Source organism: Patiria miniata, unplaced genomic scaffold (assembly GCF_015706575.1).
Source record: "Patiria miniata isolate m_02_andy unplaced genomic scaffold, ASM1570657v1 HiC_scaffold_5, whole genome shotgun sequence".
NCBI lineage: Eukaryota > Metazoa > Echinodermata > Asteroidea > Valvatida > Asterinidae > Patiria > Patiria miniata.
Window position 1 is genome coordinate 20,056,370 of NW_024037072.1, and position 16,529 is coordinate 20,072,898.

Here is a 16,529-nt window from a genome sequence, read left to right on the forward strand (position 1 = left end):
AAAAAAAGGAATTTCCTTTGGTGCATAGGCCTATAAATGGGCCCGCTGCCCGCCCTGCATCGACTTTTGTGAAGAAATAATAACTATTAAACGTCGGTGTTTTTTTTCGTTCGATGTCTCATTCAAACCTGAATGACTTTTATATTGCAAGGCAAATAGCGATTGAAACAACAATAAAAAACAAATCTATTTTTGGAGGTGAAACTCGAAAATAGTATACGGGAACGCATCTTTTAGTGCTTCAAAAAATATATTGCGCACCAAGCAAGAAAAACGTTTCCACTGATGATGCTTCCACAATCAAATCTCTAGTTTCCAAGTTAGTTCGGCAGACATTGCTTCTCGAATAGAAATAGCTAGATCCGACGAAAACGTTGAATGTTTAGCTAGAGATATAACTAGATAGTACCGGCATATCAAGGGGTGCGGGAAAATGGTTATTCACATGTATAAATATTATGGACTCGCCAATCTGAGGGCGGTCGCGCATGATCATAATTTTGGTTGAAGTTCACAACTAACGGGAGGAATGGGGGTTTGTAAATGTTAGTAGGAATGCCAAATCACGAGACAGGTTATCCAGAATGGAAATATATTTCTGTCAACTTTTTTTTTTACATGCGTTGACTTTAGACCTAGGCATATATCAAGTGCAACGACGCATTTCCCCTTCCCCTAAACGTCAAGCAATATATAAGCCGGGAAAAAAACACGCCAAATTATTTTTCAAAACTTTTTTTTTTGGGGGGGGGGGCAAAGAAAACTGCTGAAAGAATCCCCAAAAAAGTTAATTTCCAAAAATATTAAAATTAGCCTATATCATGGAAAAAAACTGAAAGACCGCGACGGCATAATTGCTCTATAGCTAGAGGGCGCCATTTCAGTTACTCAGGAGTAGTCTGGACCCATTCAGGCATTTAGCGGTAATTGTTTGCTGTTTAAACGGCTGAACACGTGCTTTGTATCAGGAGCCAGACTTGGCATTTACTGCATGTATTTTTGTCATTTCGAGAAATTTCTTATTTCCGACCGCGTACATTATTATATTGAGTGGGTGGTCAGTGTGGTCAGTTGCCGTTTCTTATTCCGAAGTAAGTCTGTAAGTTTTCTGAAGTGTACACGATGGCCAAGTGGGGACAAGGTGACCCTCGGTGGATTGTTGAAGAGAGATCGGACGCTACAAATGTTAACAACTGGCATTGGTGAGTCACACTACTAGACGCAGTCTGGTAAAACAAAGTCACGTTCAGACTTTGACAATTACCATTGTTGTATTCAACAAATTGAACAACTTCCGGCATTTCCGGTGTAACAAAACAAACATTAGATAGGGAGTCCAGCGAATCTCATTTTTTAAAGAAAGAAATCATGTTTTGTATCTCTGAAAAGAGAATTGTACAACAAAATCAATGGCGTTTGATCAGTTTCAAAGTACGGTAATCCTTACTTTTAGGACCCCTTTCCTATATAAGATTATAAGGTTAAAAGACTCACCAAAACAGCTGACTAAATGACACTCAAAAGTGACATTCTGATATTTATTGACACATTTGAACATTTGGCAATGACACCTCTTGAATATCAGCAGGTTTGATTTTGTAGAAAGAGGGCAGGGTTTTGATTTATGAGGGGTTAAAGACGACGATGACAAACAGAAAATACATTTTAAAAGCAAGATGGCAAACTGCAAAAAAAGGTACGAAAGTCACATTTTCTTTGAAAGTGCTTTCAAAATTATAACTAACATGAGTTTGTCTGAAGAAAAAAGACTTCTTTAGCCTGCAAAATTCACTTTGGTACTGGACAGTCATCTGCAAAAGTCAGTTTTGAACAGAACTCGTACAAAATAGAGGTGTCCTAAAAGTAAGGATTACCCAAAGTACCCTATGGCCTATGGGTATTACTCGTAATATCCATAGATAGGCATATCAACGCGAACATGTTGTATACTCCACGAATATTATTCAATAAACCTGCCAGCATGTTGGCCTGTGAGTTCTTGAGCGACCGCAGTATATTTGTACCCCAAGACCTATGCCCAGTACTTCTTGACATACTCACGTTCATATCGCTAACAAGTAAGGGTTGAATCGATCTCGATTCAATATATATATTGATTCATGTCATGCTTGTATCATTTCGAACCTAGCGAAATCGATCCGCCGTACATAATTTTGTATGCAGGTTGGGTACTTTTACCTAGAAATCTATATTTGCTTTCACATGTGTTCAGGATGTACTTCCAGAACTGTAAGTTTTTTTACAAACCTTACAGAAAGACCAACTGAAGTTGCTGTAGCAGAAAATTTCAATTTTTTCCCAACCTCCAAACTCTCCTGTCGCGAAATGTTCGGCCTCAATATTTCTTAAGTTTTATCTTGATGTGGATTTGTACCTCTAGGGTGGGTTGAAATCCCTCAAATGACAAACAAAAAGGTGAAATTTGCCAGAATGTCATTCACCAGGATTAATGGAGTCTCGCACTCGGCCGTCTCTCATCGTTTGCCGTCAACTGAGGGCGCTTTAATTCTCTTGACCAACTACAGTGCGGCTTTCATTCCGAAAGTGTCTCTGTGCCTCACGCAATTTTTTATCATTTTTCCCATAAAAATATTAGGGTAGGGGCTGTCAAAATAGGGTAGATGGGGAAACCGGAAGCACCACTATTTTTATGCCCCGCGGCGAAGCCGAAGGGGCATACTGTTTCCGCCTTGTCCTTCCGTGGGTGGGTGGGTGTGTGGGTGTGTGTGTGGGTGAGCTTGTCTTACATACGCAGTGTGGACTTCCGAACAAAAGACGTCCACATAATGTAGGTAGCAGCGACGAAGTGTGGACTTGCCCACGTCCACACAGTGTTTCCCCATTTCTGGAAAACAGGTTTAGAGGCATTTTTGGGTTAGGTTTATCTGTAGCAGAATGAAGAGAAACACTAAAGGGAATCATTGAAAAAAAATTGGGTTGTAAGAGTTTTCACAGTTTGAGAAAAATGAGTTTTTCCACTGGTGTTTCTTAACTACACGAAAAGAAAGGAAAGTCCACACTAGGTATGTGAAACAAGTCTGGGTGTGTGTGTGGGTGTGTGTGTCCGGACAAATCTTGTCAGCGCGATAACTTGAGAAATACTTTACATATGAACTTCAAATTTGGTGTGTGGATTGTCCTTGGTAATCCTAAGAAGCCTTTTGCATTTGGGGCCGAAAGGTCAAGGGTCAAGGTCACAGTGGCTGAAACAATAGAAATTTTGTCAGCGCGATAACTTGAGAAATACTTTACATATGAACTTCAAATTTGGTTTGTGGATTGTCCTTGGCAATTCTAAGAAGCCGTTTGCATTTGGGGCCAAAAGGTCAAGGGTCAAGGTCACAGTGACTAAAACAAAAGAAATTTTGTCAGCGCGATAACTTGAGAAATACTTTACATATGAACTTCAAATTTGGTTTGTATATTGTTCTTGGTAATCCTAAGAAGCCTATTGCATTTGGGGCCGAAAGGTCAAGGGTCAAGGTCACAGTGGCTGAAACAATAGAAATTTTGTCAGCGCGATAACTTGAGAAATACTTTACATATGAACTTCAAATTTGGTTTGTGGATTGTCCTTGGCAATCCTAAGAAGCCTTTTGCATTTGGGGCCAAAAGGTCAAGGGTCAAGGTCACAGTGGCAAAAACAAAAGAAATTTTGTCAGCGTGATAACTTGAGATATACTTTACATATGAATTTCAAATTTGGTTTGTGGATTGTCCTTGGCAATCCTAAGAAGCCTATCGCATTGGGGGTCGAAAGGTCAAGGGTCAAGGTCACAGTGGCTAAAACAATAGAAATCTTGTATTTATTCTGAGATCATAGGGATTAGGGATTAATTCATATAAAACCTACAGAAGACACTAATGCTGTCAATGAACGTTCCATTTGACCAAGGTACATGTAAGTTGATGTTAGAGTGGTGTTATGTCATGGAAACAGTCACGGTTGCGGGGCATTTGTGTTTGTAAACACACCTGACTTGTTTTTTTTTGGGCCTAACTGCTAGTGCAGATTAACAAGTGTAACACTAAACTGCAATTGACAATTGGAGGTTGTAAACTTAATCCATACACTACTTCTAATTCATTCTCTGCATGGCTTTTCTCTTCAGGACGGAGCGAGATGCATCCTGTTCATCTAAAGAGCACCTGAAAGAATTATTGGTTGGTCTAAAAATCCAAGACGATAAAGGTTGGTTCATGGATTCATGAAATAATCATATTTCAACATTGTCATCATATGAAGACATGTTATTCAGAGAAAACAGTTATTCTTTCTCTCTGCTGACAAATTCAGCTACGCCATCACAGCAGTCGAAATTAATCAAGCGATTGTTTTTAACAGTTAAGAATTCCCTGGTAAATCTGATACATGTATATCCATGCTTTGACTTGAGTTGATTGACATGCCAGCTGTACCTACCAATTGTCTCTTTTGTCTGTTGATAAAATTTGACTAGTCACAGTGTTTTCACAAATGTGATCTGACTGTTTTTTACTAGTCCGAAAATTTGGGACTATCAATACTGTGTATGATATGAGAGTCCCAAAACTTAAGCTATTGAGAACGTGCAATACAAGAAAATAGACTGGCACATGAAACAACCAGTCCAACACAGCTTCAGTACTGCATCAATCAACTGTGCCAAAAGAAGCATCTGGCATGTCTGGTACTAGTCTCTATTTCTACACATCTCTCCATAGTCAGCCACCAGACTAATGACAATGAATGAAGAGGGCAGTCTTTTCAAACAGTTGGACCATGGTTGGACATGTACCAGTCTAGTCTTTAGCCTCATTTTCAAATCACTTGACTTCCCTCTCATGTGCTAAAATATTGAAGAAAAGTCTCCTTTAAAAATGGAATAAGTCTTCAAACTTGGTTGGTGAAATGAGGACCTTTTCTTTGCCCAATGAAAATTTTGGAGAATTTTGTTAGCTGAAGAGTGAATTGGCTTAAGAGTGATTTGGTTTTGCATATTTTTCAGCACTCTGGTTTTTTACTAGCCTGCATACAAATACATGGCGGGGGAAGTGGGAGAACCGTTTGACTGTCTGTGACTGATCAAACAGTAGGAGGGTGAAAGAAGAAAGAAAGAGGATTTTTTTTGTCACTCTATTTCACTTTACCTTATACATTGAAAAGAAATTCAGGAAAAGGAAAGATTTCCATATATACGAAGTTCACTAGTTTTCCTCTGTATTGACTAACAAGCCCCCAGATAGCAATTTCATGTCATCAAAGTCAATTTGAGCAGTGAGAAAATACAAGCATTTTCTTAGAAAACACTTAGATTTTTTCAGTCCAATCTCATAGGGTATGTACACAGGGTGTTGAGTGAACTTCGTATATGGAAATCTTTCCCAGGAAAATGTATAGGCCTAAGTGGCTATTTTTTGTGTGTCTGTTTTTAGGTGAATGCGAGGTGATTGAGATGACAAGTATTGAGGGTGAAGCATCAGCCAGCAACAGGAAAGCCAAACTCATCTTCTTCTATGAATGGAACATCAAACTAGAATGGCAAGGTTTGTCGATGTGACACTAATCCTTACCCTCCCAGAACCTTTTAAGCTTGACCAGAAGATTTTGGAGAGTTTTGCTAAGTACATGCACGATGATACAGTGACACTAAACCTTTACCCTTCCAGATCTTAACCAGTTCGCGCTGGGATTATTTTGACATGACCAGACCCAGGCGCGGGATTGTTTTTCACGAACCTCGATGCCAGACGGGTTCAGGCCGTCATCTGTGGGTAGCACACCCTGATATTTCCAGCCTCGCTTGCTGTGAGCAGGTCGCTGACAGATATTTCCGGCCACACTTGTTGTGTGTATATGCATCCGTCATCCGTTCAGAATACCGCAATACATTTGCGTGCATACACGTCATCCGACATGAACTGGTTGACTAGAAGATTTTGCAGTTTCGCATTTACGTGCACGATATTACAGTTGTGTTCCTTCGTGCTATTTTCAAGTCTCATCTCGAGAAAAATATTCCTTTTCTAAATTGTTACTCTTCTAGCAACACAAAAGTTAGTCACTTTTAAATTAGACATTGGATGAAAAAAAATCGGCCCATGTTTTGTTATTGAATTATAACAACAATTTCAAATTATTGGCTGCCAGACAATAATTTTGTTCTGTTTGTGCCCAAACCAACACCCTTTCTGTTCAGAGGGTTGCAGACGTCCCCAAGAAAGGAAAAAGGACTTTGTTTGTTTGTTTGAATAAAACACGCAAGTTGACATTTTTTTTATAGAAAAAAATTGAAAGAGCACTTGGAATGCAATTTTTTAGCACAAAGAACATCAATGAAATTAATTCTCAATTTGTCAAAGAATTTAGTACAGTGTGCTTCGTGAATGAAAATGAAAAATGGAAGTGGCAATAAAATAATTACATTTTTTTTTGGTTTTCTGTTAAGGTAACCTCAAAGACTGCAGTACCAAACTGAAGGGACATGTGGAAATCCCCAACCTCAGCGACGAGAATGATTTGGATCAGATAGACGTAAGTTCAACATTTCCCCCTCTTCCTCATAGGATTACTATTTCCAATTCTAAGTTCAGTGTGTCACTTACAGGGTTGTGATCAGGGCACTAATCACAAGTCAATCACATGTCGATCACATGTCGATCACATGTCGATCACAAGTCATTTACAAGTCATTCACAAGTCATTCACATTTTTTTCCAACTTTCACTCGGGAGGTAACACACTGAGTATACAGTGTTTATACGTTGGTGAAGGGCAAAACCTATTTTGCTTTACATCACCCCGATGCAAAATTCCATCTTATGAATAAGTCATTCACATGTCGATCACATGTCGATCACATGTTGATCACATGTTGATCACATGTTGATCACATGTCATTCACAAGTCTAGTGACAAGCTAATCAAAAGGAATTTTAACAACGGCATCCCTTTGTCGTGCACCGTTCCACATACACCGCCATCTTTGTTGTCACATGGTAATCTCAGGTGGACATGTCATTGGAAATACGTCCCATCATGTCATTGTATCCTGAGCACTCACTAGGGGACATTTTTTTCAACACTTTCTCGATTCTCCAAACGAGCTGTTCCCAATTACACTGAAACTAAATTTCTGTATGATGAATATTTGTATATCTCTCAATCAATTATATTCATGTTGTTTGTCTGTAAACAGATTACCGTTACGACTAAGAAAAATACCGAGGAGTCCAGAATACTGAAGGAAATAATGCGCAGCAAAGGCACCACCGTCATCCGAGAACAGCTTGGCAAATATATCACCTTCCTCAAAGAAGGTATGTTCACAGAGAATTGGTAGAGAGCAATATATTATAGGCTTTCCCAGCTATTTTAAAACGTTTTTCATTCCAGTTCACCAATTCTATTATTCAAATTCGGCCGAGATGAATTTCAGTCATTTATCATTGCAAAAGTTGGTCAACCTTAAAGCCGGAGTCCATGTAAGCCGGACTCCCTGTGAAATTATTCTTTCTGGCAAGCTCTCATTTTGAAGAAATCAACGAAAGAAGGCATTTCCAACGATGCGTCTTAAGAAGCACCGTAGGAAAATTTAAATTAGTAGTTCGTTTTGTTATTCGGCGCAGTGCGCGCAAGCATTGGAACGACGCACAGGCGCGCGCGGTTGCTATAATTCGTCGGATCAGTGCGCGACATCGCGTAAAGCTGCAATTCAAAACAATTCAAAACATGATTTAGCAACTTCTGATTTGAAATTGAGATCCTAGAATGCTGTTTTTCTCAGAATATACAACTGAAGCTGAGCTGAAACTCCATCGGGTTAGTTGTTCAGTATCCTTCATTAGATTTTGAACACTTTTGTTGCTTCAAACGAACAAAATGCACAAATTACAAATGATGGACTATAGCTTTAAGCACTTGGAACAAGAATATTCTGCAATACAGATTTAATTTGTCTCGGCTGTTGTCGAATTACAGCATTCAGAGATCAAATTCTTCTTAACAATCAATTTAATTAAATTAGTGTGGTGTGGTTTTTTACTCTTTTTTTTTCTTTTCTCTTTCAAAGATATGAGTAAAGGAATGATACTGCCGTCAGCAGACACACAGAAGGAATCACAACCGGCCGTGTCTAAGCCCACACCTCCCAAGGTATTTTCTACACTAACCGTTCTTTTGTTTGATCAGTCACAGACAGTCAAAACTTCAATCCTGTTCCCTGCCATGCCTTTTACAACAGTCAGATCATATTTCTTGTAGGCACTGTGACAGTCCAATTCCATCAACAGACAATTTACCAGGTGACTGGTAGGCACAGCTGGCCTTTCAGTCTCCTGCAGTCAAAGCATAGCTGTATCAGGTTTCATAAAAATCACAGCCAGTCAATCCTGCTTTATGAAGGCAGGGAGCAATCAGAGATGCCACTTTTCAAATATACAAATATTGAATGCTTCGAGTGATGTAGTAAAACTAGCCTCCCGAGGTGATCCATTCAGCATTCTATTTTTCTCGAGGCGAACCACGATATAAAGCAGTCAATATTTGTTTTATAACACCTCTCCCACAGATTCTGCTTGATTTTAAGCAATAACTGATTAATTTAATCTGAATACAATACAACTTGACTTCTATTTGAATACCAAATTAGTTAAAATTAACTTGCTCTTTTTCTAACTACCCCTTCACGAAATGTTTGAACCCAGCTCTGTAGCGCTCGCACTTGGAAACAATACGCGCAACGCGCAACACACACACCCCTATGCATTTTGCACACAGTGCGTATAGTACTTTGGTTGCTACGGGTATAGTACCGGTACTTTGGTTGCTGTGGATATAGTACTTTTGGCCGTGCGCTGAAAGTTAGCAAAAATAGAAAGTACCATGTGACTCGCTCTCGGCCAATCATGACACAGAATCTGTGGGTGAGGTGTTATAATCCTAAATGTATGCATGGCTAAGCATAAACAAGGCAAGGTACAGCCTTCACACAAGACCTTGATTCAGTGCGTGCTCCAAAATCAACCGACACATTTTTGCCACAATCCTTCGAAATTCTCCACTCATACAAAGAGGATTCTGGAGGATTTGGGACAGGTAGGGTTAAAAAGTAGAATGATAATATACAGCGTGTGTCAATAAAAACGCAGGATTAGAAACAAAAATATTAAGAATATAAACCACCCCTATTCATCATAATGTTAACCCTCTTTTCAAAGTACCTTTCCTTCTCTTCACTATGCTTTTTGTCCCATCTCATTTAGACAATCCTGTTCAGAGATAGAGTACATTGAAGAAGGGTTATAAATTCCAAGCTGGTCTGATTTGTGAAAGTATTTGTGGATCACAAAGAAGGACATGTGTGGCAGGATTAGGCTTACATAATCCTTTAGTCCACAATCAATGTTATTAGTCAATAATTCATGATGCTTTGAAACAATGATAGTCCAGTTATTAAATTTAAGTGATACTTATCATCAGTTGTTTCAAAGAAAGTTTTGTTCTGGTTTAATTGTCTTCAATGCATACTTACATTGTACATAACTGGTCGTTGTGTTAAGGTCATTGAATCAGACCAACCCGCTTCAGAAGGGCTTCACAAAACTTGTCATAACTTTTGAACCAAAAGTCCAACTTCCACCAAACAAAAATCTTGTCAAAGATGAAATTATGGACAATAAAGTCCTTATCAAATTAGGCACACCAGTAGCATAATTTTCTCAGAAAAAAAATCGCTTTGAATCCTGCGTTTTTATTGACACATGCTGTATAGCAGAATAGTTGTGCTACCCTGAATTTTGTGTGTGGGTGGAGACTGCTATCGATCCGTCACTGTTTTAAGCAAAATCTGCCAAATTGACGGGCAGTTTGCTGTGCTTCCTACCTACCGCTGCCATTTATAAATATTTACAGAGGCATGGTTGGACTGGAGAAAAACAAAACGATGCTTCATAACGAGATTTGCATCTCGCTTAAAATTGTTTTGATTCAGAGATACATGCTTTTTTAATCGTCTCTTTTAGGCTTCCCCGTCTACCATCCAGCAACAACACCAGGTCAACCAAGAAAACATGAAGAACACGCAGATTGGAGTCCAGATTGACACGCAGAATCTGACGGCAACCGAGGAATTCAAGTGTGCGGCTGAGGAGCTGTATCAGGTGCTCACGGACCCCCAGGTGAGAGAAGGATGCCTAGCGTGGATTGAAGATCAGGGCCCGTTTGCTTGGCTCTGCTTAACATAAGCAAAGATTCCCTTCTAAATATAGGATTTCCCCCCCCCCATGAAAAAAAACCTCACATCGTCCTCTTTTCACAGCTTTAAAAAAAATCTCGCAAATATGATACATATTTCGTCACAGTTTACAGTTTATGTTTTGGGTATCAGATTAAAGCCGAGAGCTTTTTCTTTCAAATACTGAACAAATCCTGAAAATAGCACTTTGGGTTGCTGAGTAAAGTATTCACTCACAAGTACTTCAAACAGTGAAACATTTTACTGTAAGCCCACTGTGCAATTATTTCTTTCGTATTTCGAAATATTTATGATGATGAAAAGGTTTACAATAGGACTGAAACGGATGAGATACCTGTTCAGGTTGAAAATAAAAGGTATTTTCATCAAATTCATTTGTACTCTTGTCATATTATGTGCCGTGTTGTTTGCAAGGATTAGGACATGCACAGATAGGTTACCGAGTACGAGACACCGGACTAAGATATGTTTAGAGTCATTAGTAATCCTGAGCTGAGCTCTCTAGAGACCTCGTAAATATCCATATTGGAGAGGATTTTTGTCGACGTCGGCCTTCTCTCCACAGACCACCTTTCAAGTTTGGTTGAGATTGATGACTGAACTTTACAGTGAAATGGAACACACACACACACAAGTGTGTATTTGCCTGCAATTGGGGACCCCCTATTGTCCCTCTTTTGTTTGTACTCTTTTTTTTTTAGGAAGACCTTCAATATGTTTTGTACATGAATCCAAATTAGGGACCTCTCAGGAATTGGGGACCCTATTGTCCTCTATTGTTTAACGTCCCCTATTGACGACACACAGAAGGAATACGCGATCGCAATATCCCCCTGTCTGGCTTGAAAGCCAGGGGATAAAAAGAAAGTTAAATTTGATTGAATTCGGCACAGCAGTAACATGCAGTTCAGGATATGTGAAAGTGTCCATCTTCCCTGTCTCTTTTGTACTGTCGGGGGGGTGAGTGGGGGTGAAGGGGGGGGGGGGGGGGGGGAGGAGGGGACTATTGGCGCATGGCATTTCATTGCCCCAGTGTGATCTTGTTATTGTATTTATTGTGTTTAATGTCTGCAGAGAGTTTCGGCATTCACCCAATCCCAAGCGGTTATGGAAGTGGAAAACGGCGGCAAGTTCAGTCTGTTTGGTGGCAACGTGACTGGAGAGTTTATATCATTGGTGAGTCAACCTAGTTTGTTGGCTTAAACAAATTTCAATTAATTGCTATTTAACTTGTTTTCTTGTTTAAATACATGTAGGTCGTATCTCACATTCATGCATACCGATCCATAGTCAACTTTTTTTTATTAATTAGCCGAGAAATGTTCAGGTACACATTGCACTTCAGTTTTTGTTTCGCCTAAACAAAGTTTTGGGGGACACTAACCAGTCCTTAATTCTGTATGACTGTAGACCCGTAGGTTAAAGTTTTGAAAATAATGTATAACTTCTACATGTTTTCATGGATTTTGATGAAACTTGGATGCAGTGACCCTTGGGTGAGAAGACACAAATCTTCATCGGATTACTGAGGTCAAAGGTCATGTAGGGGTCATTAGAGGTCATTGTTGTAATTTGCGTCAGAATTTGATGGATTTCAATGTAACTTGGATGGAGTGATCCTTGGGTGGGAGTTCATCACAAGTCTTCCAAAATCAGAGGTCAAAGGTCACCTAGGAGTCATTTGAGGTTGTTTAAAAATGCACAAAATTTCACTTTTTTTAAGAACACAAAACATATAGGGATCAACCACACAAAAAGGCGACACGTGCGGTCTGCGGATCACTTGTTTTATTTTTTTTATTTTATTATAATTTACCACCAGGATCGTGCTTCCCATAAAATTGTTCAGCGTTGGAGATTCAAAACCTGGCCAGAAGGTATGTATTCGAATTTAAAAATAAATTCTAAAATTAACTGAGAAATAAAAAAGAGGTAAAATAAGGCTCTCTCACTACCCAGTCTACATCTTCCCCTTAAAAACTAGTTTGTCAACTTTCAACCCCTCAGGGCACTAATATCGACTATCCACCCTCAAACCATGTAATATTTGAACACTGATAGGTACACCTCTATAAATCATCCAAAAAGTGTCGCCTTTACAGGGAAGAAATTACGGTCTAAAACTGTCACAGAAAACAGGGCGAGTCAGAGTGATTTGGACCCTAGTTCACCAGTTTTTTTTGTGGCAAATAGAGTTTTTTGAGAAAAACTGAGTTTTTCATATGAGTTGTATTACCTTGTCTCACACAGGAATTTTGAATGTTTCAAATTAGTGGCTGTGGTGAGGAGTTATGCCATTTTCATTGAAGTGGCTCATGTTCCAGTCTGCACACGGAATTGATTTTGCCTTTATTTTAAAAATGTGTCAATTACTTCAAGTGAGTCAGTCACCATGACTAGGTTTTTATTTGTTATTACACTGCTTCACATCAGTATGCGATTTTCAAGTAATTTGTTGAACCATGGAACGCATGGTCAGAGTGTTTTTTAGTGTGTGTTCTTTGCTAGCGCTTTTCTTCAAAATGGTACCATGGGTATACATGAAACTTTCACCAAACAAGTCCAAAATACCAGCCTATAACATATCTCATTTGCACTTGTTTTGATAATTGCTACATATTTTAAATATTTTCTTAAATTTGGTTCCAGATCATTCTGACTCGCACTGTATTTTAGGAAAAGTAACGAGTGTCTTTTGTTCTTGTTCACAGCCCACTTCTCAACGGTCACCATCAAGTTGACCCAGAAGAGCGATTGCACCAAACTGACCCTGAACCAGACGGGCATCCCCGTAGCCGACTATGACAGGACGAAAGCCGGCTGGATAAACTACTACTGGCACGCCATCATGGCCACGTTTGGCTATGGGGCTCAGCTCTTTTGATGTCAGTTACAACCGGGATCCGGGCCCAATTTCGCGGCGCTGCTAAGCACAAAAATGTGCTTTGCACAAAAAAAAAAGTCTGGCTTATAATCAGCCAAAACTCATGTGATTTTCATGCTAAGCAAACAACAGCTGAATACTAATCAAGAGCAATATACATCACATGGAGTTTTGGCTGGTAACCTGCTTTTATAAGCCAGACTTTTACTGTGCTGAGCAGTTTTTGTGCGTAGCAGCGTCGTGAAATTGGTCCGTGATTGTGGCAGACGATCATGTCAAAATCATGAATATTTATTTGTACAAAATACAAGTCCTCACTGTCGACATATTGCTGTGAATGTTGTGCTAGTTCTCAGGTATTGTTTGAACTTAGAGAGAAACCGTGGGGTTTTTACAGCTGGAAAAAAAATGTGGACAGAATGAAAAGAAAGCATTACAATTTACAACATTTAAACGAGTGAAGGTTTGTGGTCACACCATTTGGACAAATCTCGTTTGATGTGTGTGGTTCTGAAAAGAACCCGGTTGGTTGTGAAGTCAACGTTCCGATCAGTATGCTCTGATCATCTTCAGGAGGGCTACGAAGATGATCAGAGCATACTGATCAAAACGTTGAGTTTACAACCAACCAGTTCTTTTCTTTTTCAGAACTACACACCTCAAAAGAGATTCTCCCACATGGTGTTATCGCAAAGCCTCATGGCGGTTTATACTACCGCCATGAAAAGTTTCCAATCTTATTTTCAACATATTGAAAATATTGTGAATTGATGACTATTGTAAAATCAAAATTGTTGACCTCAACTTCCATTTCATCGATCACGCAAATGACAATTCGGGCGATTCACAATGCAGTGCGCCACCAAGAGTTTGCCACGGGGAGTTCATTTTTACCAGTGCATTGTGGGAGATAGTCGACAAACTCGCAGCGCGGGACTCTTGAAATTGTTAGTTTTTCCGGTCAGTAGTTTCGTAAGCGTATGATTCGAGTATATGTTTGCCCTTTTTTTTTCTGTTTATCAATATGGTGTTTTGTGTAAGGCAGCAGAACGCTATGCCCCAATCTATAACAAATTAGCTCAAATTGTCTACTGACACCCGTTCAAATGAGCCTGTGACTGTGAACTTGAAAAATGGATTCTTCACGGCAAACTCTTGGTGGCGCAATGCATTGTGAATCGCCCGAATTGGGTAAATTCAAACGTGGGAGTCTGTGACTACACTCGTCAGTGTTTTGTGCCAAGACGTTCAAAGAAAAAGCGAACGTGGACCAGCGAGACTTGCACGTTATATTGACCATCCTTACACTTGTATCTCCTGACCATATATTATTGTTTACATCGGTGAACTTTTTATCAATTACTGTAACACTATCCTTATCCTGTGATGTTCCTCAACCCATCGCATAGTCACAGAAGAATTGGGGGTTTCCCCGTATCTATGTGGGATTTATAGTGATTACAGGAAGATTTTTTTAGATTTTTAAAAATTAAACAAAGGCAAAAGTATTAAGATTTATAGATAACACTGTCAATACTACATTGCACACTTTGCAAAGTATTATATTTCTTAACTTGTACAGTAAAAGTCAGGCGAAGCTGGTCGAGCACCGTTATAGAACAATTTGAATAGGAGTAAAACTGATTAAACATCGTGAATATATTGAAGGCTCTGTTAATCATGCCACCTTTAATATGCAAGAATGATCTTTATGAAAAAAAAATGTAAAAGATACTAGCGCGATATGTTGCTGAATACACACACTGAAATTACTACTTGATGTCTGCAGTGTTTATAATTAATAAAATTGAGTGAATTTTTTTTCAGTTGCAGATTCTTTTTACTTTAATTTTTAATATAACGCATTAATTCCCGGAAAATATGTGATTCACGAACAGAGGCTCATATATACTGTATACCGAGAATGGAATGTGTGTCAGTTTTAGTTTAATGGGATTTTTTTAACTGTTCAATATTTTTTGGAAATAAAACATTTGACAAACATGAGGAATAGAAACAAACAGGAAACGACAGTGGTGTGTGTTACTGTACATGTACTGTTTTATTTGATGTGTTCAATTTCGTCCGCACATTCATCCTACATGCAAAGACACGTTCCATCTTCAAAGAAGAATGCACTGGAGTCAATAATGAAAATAATAATGTGGTGCTTATATAGCGCTTTATAGCAAAGGTCTTGAAGCGCTTAAAGGGAAGATACATTTGCAAACATCACAAAACGAAATGATCAAACTATCACAAAATACCAAACTGGATTGTTAGGGAATGACAGTCTAAAAGCATCCTGTAAAATCGTGGCTCCTGGTGTGCTGACATTTTCAAGAAAAATGCTATTTTTCCAACGCTGGTCGGCCGACCAGCGTTGGAGAAAACTGGCTTTTTTTCAAAAACTGCTCCTAATTTTTCATGATTAGTTATTCCGCGTTTTCTTTGCAATTGATTACACAACTGTGAAGAGGTACAAGCCTGCTAGACTGATTCTCTGACCTTACAATTCCCCAAAGTCTATAAATTCTCCCTTTCATTTTAAACGGGGTCAGGGAACCAGACTACAAGAACATAACTGGTTTTCTTGGTTTTTCCAGCATCTACTAGCCCAAAACGTGAAACAAGTCATTTTAACAATATTTGCTTTAACATACTAATCCTCCAAATCGATTTATTTCTGAAAAGTGCAGCAAAAGCAAATGTTGTACTTTCCCTTTAACAAGTTTTCCCCTCCCCCCTCCCCCCTCCCCCAACCGGATATGCCACTATTTAGTCAACCAGGGTGTTGAGGAATCACCACAAAGAGACTTGGATTGTATTTGCTGAAATGGCACCTTTAGACCTCTATGATGTTAAATTTTAAGCCGGCCTCAGGTCGACCCTCGGTTTGCTTGCACTGGGCGGAACCATTGGCATCTAGCACAAAAGTCAGGCTAAGGTCACAAGACCGAGAAGTCGTGTGATTACCGTCGAACAAGCAGCATCTCGACACACAATAATCGCAACCACGCCACGACAATTCACAATGAAATTAGACGATCTGGTTGTGCAGCGTGCGCATGATGTTGAACTTTACATAGGTCCACTGCGATTGATTCCCACCAGTCGGGAACACGTTCAGTCACGCAGAACTTGAAGTTTTTCTACTCTTGCGACTGTTGATTTTTTTCAAGCGCTGGCTGATGCCAATCATTAAAATATCATCGCAGTTACACTCGGGTAAATGTTCCCGATGGTCGTAGCTCAGGCGCAGCTTGACCCTGAAAAGCTAGTTCCAAACTGGTCTGCGTCATTGCAAGGTCAACCCGAGTGCGGCTTTGTGAAGGCCTTTGCTGATGACATCTGGGATTGTCTGTCTTGCTGATAATGCATACGGCTGT

At 39.4% G+C, this 16,529-nt stretch overlaps 1 protein-coding gene across 1 annotated transcript; it reads left to right on the forward strand.

Annotated features, from left to right (window-relative positions):
- The first annotated feature begins 920 nt into the window (after window positions 1–920).
- On the forward strand, window positions 921–15,161 carry LOC119740831 (activator of 90 kDa heat shock protein ATPase homolog 1-like). Its single transcript, XM_038216275.1, has 10 exons — window positions 921–1,202; window positions 4,134–4,213; window positions 5,437–5,547; window positions 6,450–6,535; window positions 7,200–7,320; window positions 8,073–8,155; window positions 10,024–10,179; window positions 11,331–11,432; window positions 12,079–12,133; window positions 12,968–15,161. The coding sequence occupies exons 1-10, from the start codon at window positions 1,123–1,125 to the stop codon at window positions 13,138–13,140; spliced, it is 1,047 nt and encodes a 348-aa protein (XP_038072203.1). The 5' UTR covers window positions 921–1,122; the 3' UTR covers window positions 13,141–15,161.
- The last annotated feature ends 1,368 nt before the right edge of the window (window positions 15,162–16,529 follow it).

Bases quoted from the DNA above. Each gene is read 5' to 3' on its own strand.
- LOC119740831 (XM_038216275.1), top strand. From the start codon at position 1,123: ATGGCCAAGTGGGGACAAGGTGACCCTCGGTGGATTGTTGAAGAGAGA. The intron at 10,180-11,330 runs GTGAGAGAAGGA...TAATGTCTGCAG, and splicing joins AGGTGCTCACGGACCCCCAG to AGAGTTTCGGCATTCACCCA. The intron at 12,134-12,967 runs GTATGTATTCGA...TCTTGTTCACAG, and splicing joins ATTCAAAACCTGGCCAGAAG to CCCACTTCTCAACGGTCACC.